The 9,090-nt window shown below is 45.1% G+C and overlaps 1 protein-coding gene across 1 annotated transcript; it reads right to left on the bottom strand.

Moving 5' to 3' along the window:
* Positions 1 to 1,773: 1,773 nt before the first annotated feature.
* Positions 1,774 to 4,649, bottom strand: NEU2 (neuraminidase 2). The gene is made up of 2 exons (XM_009480784.2): positions 4,449 to 4,649; positions 1,774 to 2,712 (listed from the first exon to the last, which is right to left on the bottom strand). The coding sequence occupies exons 1-2, from the start codon at positions 4,647 to 4,649 to the stop codon at positions 1,774 to 1,776; spliced, it is 1,140 nt and encodes a 379-aa protein (XP_009479059.2).
* Positions 4,650 to 9,090: the final 4,441 nt, after the last annotated feature.

The raw sequence follows: 9,090 nt of genomic DNA on the forward strand, positions 1-9,090 counted from the left end.
GCTTGGGAAAGGCTCGGCGAATTACAGGTGTATTTGTGAAGGCCATGAGATCCCTTGGTACCTGCAGCCTCCAGGTGCCCTGAAACAAACCTATATAGTGAGAAAAATCAGGATCCCTTCTCCTACTACCCCTGAAAGCTATCAACAATAAAAGGCAAGGGTGTGGACACTGACCAAACAGAGACTCACACACCTGAGCAGTGACAGTGCAAAGTATCCTATAGGACCTGCTAGCATTCCCTAAAGGGGATGCATTCGGAGCACGCTCTGGAAAGCAGGTATTTTTCTTCACCAATAAAGCAACCAACCATATTTTCCTTGGAGCCATTCCACACGTACACACACACAGAATACAGCACACAAGCACAGACTGGTTCATAAAGCAGAATTTTGTCCAGAGGCATGGGTAAAGCTTTCCTAGCTCCATCTGCTCTGACGTCTCTCCCTTGCACCCATTCATTTCTGGTCACTCCCCTTGTCTACTCGCTGCATAATGTCTCCTTTCAAATCACACCGTAGCCTCAGAATATTCTCTCTCTCACCAAAACAGGAGCTGTTTCCTTCAGAAACCTGCTGAAAATCTTTCTATGTTGGAAAGCCTTCCAGCTTGAGCACTCTCAGGCTGCTCTGGGCTCGGTCAGGTCCCCTTCCCCTGACACCTGTGCCTTTGCAATTTGCTGGAAGTGGGGCAATGTTATTTGTTTGACACACTGCCTCATATGCCAATAATATTCTGTAATAACAACAGCCATGCTTGCAAGACATTGGGTTGTCAGCAATAAGCGCAGTTGCTGCATGGATCATAGCTTAGCACTTGTGTTAGAAAGACCAGCAAGTATTTCCCCTCCTGACTATAAATTGGGAGCTCCCTCTGCAGACCTGTCCCGATCCTGCAATTTCCATACAGACAAAATGCCATTTCTGCCACTTGCCATGTCCCCAAACATGGGGGCGTCTTGGTGTCCTGCATGGGTCCTGCTGTCACTGCCAAGGGAGAGGGAACAGCTGGAGCACATGAGGCTGCAGTTTTCGTACACGTGAGAAACTGCAGCTTCTCAGGGCAGTGTAAGCAAAAGGGCAAATAATATACAGCATGGGAAGTAAGGTGGCGGCTAAGTTGAAGCCCCTGGGGGGCCTGGGAACTCAGCAAGGCAACCCCAAATCCACTGCAGAAGTGGGCAAGAAATATCCCAAGAGCAAGGCATCCCATGTCCTTGCTGAAATGAGAAGACAGCAAGCCCTGAAAGCTCGAGTTGCCAGGAAGTCCTACGCTGACTGCAAGAAGCAGCACACCTAACCAAAGCCAAAGCAGTTTTCTGACGAAGGTAACTGCAGATATAGGGCAGTAAGCCCAGTGTCCCCTCTAGCACTTCCTCCACAACTTACTAAATACAGCTCAGCATAAAATCGCTGGCCTCTGTTCCCACACAGTCCCTACACTGTCAGCGTGCTCATCCCTAATCAAGTCTATCAGAGGCCTCAAGGTGAGAGGCCCTATGCAAAGGTCATGCTTGTTTTGAGCACGTGATGTTTAAGATGGCAGCCGAAGAGAAAGGCAAGAAGGGAGAACAGGCAACAGAAAGCAAAACCAAACACATGTTCATTTTTAGTGTGTTTAATAGACTTCATAATCTACAGACGCCACAAGTCAACACCAAACTAAGGGCGCAGGAGTATTACAAAAAAGTCTTTTGCTGAAAGATGAGAAGTGACAGTGAAAAGAAGTATCAGCAAAGATTTTTTCAGAGGCATGCTGATGGAAAGGCTCGAGACTCAGAGCTCTGAGGGAAAGGCTTGCTTCAAAGTGAACATTACAAAGATTATCTCTTCACATTGTTGGTGGGTCCCATATTCAAAAAGGCACGAGAACAAGGGTGAGCCATCTGGCCCAACCCCCATGTACTGCAGATCCGAATAAGCACACAGGCCCTTGAAGAGGATGCTTGGTTTCGTCCAGTGTGCTGGATTTAAAGGGCTTTTGTTGAGGTAAATTCCTAAATCTCTTCGACCCTTTGGGTCTGTAGGATGAGCATAGAGCAACCAACTATCTTGGCATCTGGCATCAGGGGGAGGTGGGAAGGCAGTAATGCTTCCATGACATCCAGAGGGAGGTTCTACTAGCATTTCAACCCTCTGGCTTCCCTCAAAGTCCACCCCATGGTTGTAGCTGACAGCCTGGATTCTGGCTCCCCTGCTGCTCCTTGCATTGCAGTAGAGGACCTTCCTGCCACAGGTGTGCACCTCCGCTACCTGACACTCCACCGCGCTCTCCTCCCCCATGAAGTTCCCCATCTCCCACGTTGTCCCATGGTCAGAGCTGATGAAGCAGAAGGCATGAGGGGTGGGGTGTTGCTTAGGGTCCAAGATACGATAGGCATAGGCAGGAATCACAAGGCTCCGGGCCTCGTTGAGCAACTGTAATCCATGACCCGGCCCCACTGCAAAAGTGGCCCAGTTCTTGTACTCAGTACTAATGGTGCCATTGGTGACATCCTGGGCAGCGCTCCAGGTGTATCCTTGGTCCATGCTAGTGACGTAGCAGAGACGTACCAGGTTGATCTTTGTCCTGAGCTGATGCTGCTCAGAGACCTTTCCTGGGACAGCTATGAAGAACAGGATCAGTTTCCCTGAAACCTCATCGTAAACAGGACAGGGGTTCATAGATCGGTGGTTTTTCAGCTGTGCACTGACAATGGTCTCTATGCTATTCCACTGCCCGGGCCCGTGTGAAAGAGACAAGAATGAAACACACCATTACAAATAGATCCACGTTACAGTGTAAGGATGCCTGGATAAAAGTTACAGAAGAGCATGAGAAGAACAGAAGAGAAGCAAGTTAGTGGATAGAGCAAGAAACGGGAAGACAATATACTGGCATCACCAAACATAAGTGAAAATTATTTGGATGACACAATGCACATGCACTTCACCAAATGGTGGATTATGTCCTTTTTAATTACTACTCACCGAGAAGCTGAAAACTCTGTATCTCAATGCAGCTAGTATCTGATGACATCATTTAAAAAACTACAGTAGCTGAATTTTCAGAAATTCTCACAAAAATATGTATATATGACACACAGACATGTCCAGTGGTCAAAGCATGCTGGTACAGACACTGTGCTGTGTCAGTGTTTCTTAGGAAGTCAGCTAGATAGCTGAGGCCTTTTCAAGTATGCTGGATGCTGACAAATTCCTTTCCATTCAGACTCCTACTTCTCCATTTTGATCCGTGTGTGAATGGGCATCCCAGCCTGCACTGAGGCACCTTGCTAGAGCTAATTGCATTGCTTTACACACTCTGGTGTGGAAATTTGGAACTTGAGTTGTCTGACACAGAGAACAGGTCACAGAGCAGGTATAACTGCCCTCCAAGCCCTGTCTTTCTGTAAATGAATAGCACATAGCACAATCACATTTCTATACACTAACATTGCGATTAGAAAATTATTCCTACATAGTGTTATTGGCTTGGTAAAAGCAGCAGTATTCTCCAGTAAGATTATACTAATTAGCTTTTTTACCCTGACTTGCTGATTACCCTTTTTGATCATGTCTTATCTTTGTCTATTCAACCAGTATTAGCTTTTTTTGAATATTTAAGACTTCCATTTTAAGAAACTCTAGCATGTGAACACAAATTAATAAGTTTATGACCAACTGAGCCCTACTTAACTGAACTACAGGGGGTTACACAAGATGTTACCTGAATGGTATGACACTGCAGGGGCACTCAGAGGCTGCTTCTGCTAGGCAGACTCCAGCTCTTAAGAGTCCATAATCTAAGACAACCAGTCACCAATTAAGCATTGGAATAGAAAAATATAATGACTTTTTGTTTCCCCAAGACATTAATGCAAATGCAAAAAATTATTATAAATAGAGTATCCACCACCCCCAGTCACCCAGCAAGATAACTATTAATAATAACTGGTAGATTAATAAGGTAGCCAATTTGCTGGCACAGACAAACCAGACGACACTCTTTTGCGTGGGGAGACTAGCTGTTCTCAATTGTTTTTTAAAACCAGAAATTAGTCCTAAGACGATGAATTAAAAAAAATAGTCACCGATTGCTAATTCACTCCTCCCTGTCTCTGCGGCACTCCCCATTTCTGCCTCTCCTCCACATCTTTGCTGTCACAACAGGACTTCTGCCCCATCTCTCCATCTGCTTCCCCAGCTCTGTGATGATGGGTCAAAGCCATCCCCAGAAAATCTGCTGCACCTGCCTGCTTTAGTCCCCCGACAGCTGCCCAGTCATGGGGTTGAATCCCAGCAGTTATAATGGCACATGCGTTACTTATAAGCAGATTTGTCTCCTATAACTGGAGATAAGGAGAAGCAGCCCTCTCCCTGCAGCAAGGGGGCAAAAACATTCAACTCATTTGGGGACAGGGGAGCGGTACAGGTGGGCAGTCTCCCTCATTTTCTCCCCACACTAGTACCTGAACATGGTGCGTGGAGGGGTCATACACGCCTCTGCGCATTGCTATTAGCTTGGCATGTTCATCCACCACATCCTCTCGTTCCTCAGCAAACGCCAGGATGATGCTGAAACGCGGCAGGTAGAGCAGGGCTGGAATTCGATAGCTCCAGGTACTGTTCTGGAACAACGTCTCTTGCTTCAAGACAGGAAATGAAGCCATCGTGCTAGGGGGAAGATGACAAAACATATTGCATTTTGACCCACCCTTAGCCCTGCAAAAGGTGGCAGGGCAGATTCCACTTCTTTTTGCCCTTCCTGCTCAGTGGAACCTGTCCTGCATTGAAACATCATTTCTGTTACTTTCAGCTTTGTCTTCTTCATGTGCTTTTCCAGAGAGAACCCACGTGTTGCGTAGTAGCTGGCAACACAGACCAGACTTACCCCAGGATCAACCCTGGTTGATCTTACTGGAGTGACGCAAGGTGAGTACACTAAATACAGTTAATGAAAAAGCTGTCTGTGGTTTGTTTTTTCTTTTTAATTAAAGTCACAGGCTGGGATTTTTGTGGGTTTGCTTTGTAATTCAGAAGACTGTTGGTAATCAAATATTACAGTGTTTTCCCTCAGAAGACCATTACTGTCTTTGTTGATGGTGTTTCCAAAACCCAGTGCAGAACTTCTGCTTTGCCAAATATGAGCTTAAAATCCTATATAAACGACACATTGAGGCAATCCCTGATGCCAGCTGTGTCCCTGTTTGAGGATGGTAAGCACTGAGTGTGAAAAGAGAAAGAAAGGGAACATCCCTCCCCCTGTAAGATTAAAGAACAGTCTGAATGGTGTCCCACTGCTTTGGGTAGGACTTCTGGCTGGGCAAAAATCTTGTCATCTGTACAATGACTTAAAAGCAACATTAGCAAGGCAAACATGAGGGGGCACTTAGGGAAGCTGCCTCTATGTAACTGGTTTGTGCTATGCCCCCACATAGTCTCTCTTCCTCAGACCCACTCAGCCCTCTGTGCTCTTGCACCAAGTCTCTCCTGTGAACTCGTTTACCCAGGTAAAAACCCACTGGCTCACGGGAATTATGACTGAGCGGGGCGGGGAGTGATCTCTGACATGATGCACCAGAAATTGAAGGCCTGAATATCCTCTGCTGGGGGGGGAGGATTTAAAAAGAAAAAAAGAAAAATCAAGGCTTAGATCTCTGACACATCGAGTGGGTAGGATGACAGGGAGAAGATGACAATACACTATGAGTAAGAAATTCAAATGCCTCCTACCTCAGCTGAGACAAGACTTGCTGCGCTCTTCGTTGAGGATTCTCCTATTTACCTAAATCTTGGAACGCACTAGAGTGGCTATTGGCCATGTATCAGATCCTCATGTTTTTTGAAGGCTGTCTTGATAACTTAGGACCAGATGGAGGCAAACTGAAGATTGCTTATGCTGCTGCATGTACCTACCTGGAAAATAGTTTCCACTCTTCCATATTACAAGAGAAAAGATTATATTAGCCAGCATAACTAGCATAGACTTGGTTAACTCTTTTTTTTTTTTTTTTAAACAGTGCTGATTACTAAGTTAGGACGGCACAGATAAGCTAAGTTCATCCTCCTCAGACAGGACCATCACATTATGCTCTATCCAGATCCATAGCTAGGCAGTGAGTATTCAAATATTCCTTGCTTTCACCTTGCAGATGCTATAAGATGCTATCAGTGAGATTTTTTAACTCACAGCACTGATCAAAAGGGTCTGAACTGCACTGTTTTATAGCTAAAGCTAGCTGTACAGACCCCAGCAAGCCACAGCCCCATTTCCACTCAGATGCAAAGCCACTGGAGATAGAAGTCTATCTCCAAGGGGTAGCTGCTTGCTCCTCACTGTCACTAATGATATGGCAGTCTGAGAAAAGGCAGCAGCACTGCTACTCTGCAGAAATGTTACCAGAATTTGATCACAGCTATGCATGCAACAACATGAAGAAAATAGGAAGACCTTCCCAGAACAAATAACTGTGCTGTTCACTACTTACCAGCATGGATCTGGCTATTTATATAGACCACAGTCGTGGCTGTGTTCTCATGGCTCCTGAACAGAAGCTCACTAGAGTGCTTCCAGACTATTTAAAGCGAGATTATTTAAAGGGAGATTAGTCAGCCTGTCTAGTGCAGCACAGGTTCCCTAGCATTCCTGCTCATGATGCCATTCTGATATTGCAATCCTGCTTCAGGGCAGGGCAAGAAGGATGCCCAAAAAAAAAAAAAGGCGGGGGAGGGGGGGGGGGGGAAGAGAGAGAGACCTGGGCTACCTCACAAAGTCCCCAATGCAAAGCCAAGAGACCAGTGCCACAGGAGGCCATGCTCTAGCCTACTGTACCCAAGTCCCTCCTGTTTGAGCCTGTCATCTGCAGACATCTTTACCCATGCTCTTGGCCCCTCCATGAGATGCTCAGTGTGGGTGTCACAACACTCTTCTTTTCCTCTTATTGCCACATGGGGATTGAGGGAAGGTGGGATGTTAAAAGGCTGGGAATAGCTGCCATAGAAACAAGCCTGAGGGTCCTGGACACAGCACCTGGAACTATAATCAAGGAAAATACTAGAACCAAGTGACTCTTCCATCTATTCAGAGACTAAACAGGGATATGTGTGAGTGTGTGTGTATACACATACACACACATTTGTATATATACTCCCTACACACAGTGTGGGTATTATGTCTGTATGCATATATATACACACGTACACACTATGTATCCATCTGCGGAGAAACTCTTCCATCCTTTTTTTAAACACACTTGAAGTCAGTATTCAGTTGCTTCTACCTTCTCCCTAGTGGATGCTCAAGCAGAGACTGAGTCACAACAGTTTGAGTTTCACACAGAATTGAAAATGCAGATTCTTTAAATAAGCTTGAAGTTCTTTATATATATATATATGTATGTATATAAAAATAAAAAATAGCGCTGCTTTAGTTACTTCTCCAGCCAATTGCAAGGAATTAATTTTTCTCCTGGCCTCTACTCATTTTCAAAGGCAAAACCATTAGCTACACTCGCCTGAATAAAAGAGAAGTATAATTAGTAAATCATTGACAGGACAGCAAATGATCAACAGGACAGCCACGTAAAGAGTGTTCAAAAGCTCATACTCTGGCGCTGCAGAAATTAAAATCATACACGCCAGTCCCTCTGAGTTTAAATTGCCAAAGGATGCATGCGTCCATGATGCTACTTTGTTCCTACACCCTACTGAAATAGCTCTGGCTGGCCTGCAAGGAAGAAGGTGGCAATGTTGCAGCCAGCATGATCTAAGGACATTGGCAAGACAAAGTTTGTAGACCATGGCAATATGTTTTGAAAGACCAAGAACTATAACTGGGAAAAAAGACAAACTTCTGGGAACACAAAGGCCTGAAATACAAGCAGGAGACTGGAGAGCAGTCAAACCGACAACAATTGCTCAGACCTCTCTCAATTCCGTCACCCTGGAGAGAAAAGTTAGCTGTAGTTTTGTGAGGTAAAGGGGTGAGAAAGGGGAAGCGGAGTTGATATGGTAATTTCTTCCTAGGAGAAAAAGAGGTAGCTGGTAACCTCTTTCCAGATGACAGAGACGCTAGTGAGGAGAAGGGAAATTTATCATGTAGCCATTAAGCCAGTATTCCCTTCTGCATTTTGGTATTTACTGGAGTTTTGAATTTATTTCCCAGGCTTATTCTTAAGAAGTGTCCTGTTCAGGGAGACTGACATTTACCTGCAATTCCTCTCTGAGGCACCAGGGAAGCTGCTGCACTGAGATCCAGTACCTCACCTCCAGACAGAACTGGCTGGACAGGAATAAAGACAGGCACAGTGAAAACACATAAGAGAAGGGGCGAGTTAAATTGGAGGAAACCATTACTCATAGTTTGCAATATACAGCTGTAATGATTTCCAAAGCAGAGACTGTTTCCAGCACACCAGAAGAGTCAAAAGAAATAACAGTTTTCAACAAACAAATCTATGATGGATCTGATGCCTGGAAGGACCCCAAGTTGCAGTCAGGGATCGGTGCTGGTAGACACCAGGATAGGGTACTTGTTCCTTCCACTTCTGTCTTTCCAGGCAGCTCACATGGACTTGTCTGTAGAGCAGGATGAGCACTTGCATGTTTATTTGCTTTAACCCTCTCCAAAAAAGTGACTAAAAAGGGTAACATTTCCACTGGCCTCAGCTTCTGTAAAAACCTATCCTTAACATGTTCAGATCCAAGCTGAAATGCCAGTATGTCTTCAAAAACAAACCAGCAGAAATTAGGTAATACGCTGAACTCTATCCCTTGGTCCCCATCAGAGTGCCTTGCACTCTGTGCAGGAGGCAGCTTGTTCTTGAAGGAATTCAGATTGATTGATTGTTTGGGATCTAACTCATTCAGGGAGGTTTTGGAGGGAAAAAACAAACAAAAAAACTCAAGAGAGTCACACGCAAAACCCAACTAAAATTCTGCTTTTCAAGGCAAGCACAAGAATCCAGGTCCAGTCATTCTCTACTCAACATCAGACCTGGACTTACAGTGCTTTCCAAACTTAGAAAGGTCAGCTAAGCGCTATGCTGAAATACATTTCTTGTTTCACTTAAGAAGACACTTCCATTGGGATACTGCATAGAGGGGGGCCAG

This window comes from Pelecanus crispus, chromosome 9 (genome assembly GCF_030463565.1).
Source record: "Pelecanus crispus isolate bPelCri1 chromosome 9, bPelCri1.pri, whole genome shotgun sequence".
Taxonomy (NCBI): Eukaryota; Metazoa; Chordata; class Aves; order Pelecaniformes; family Pelecanidae; genus Pelecanus; species Pelecanus crispus.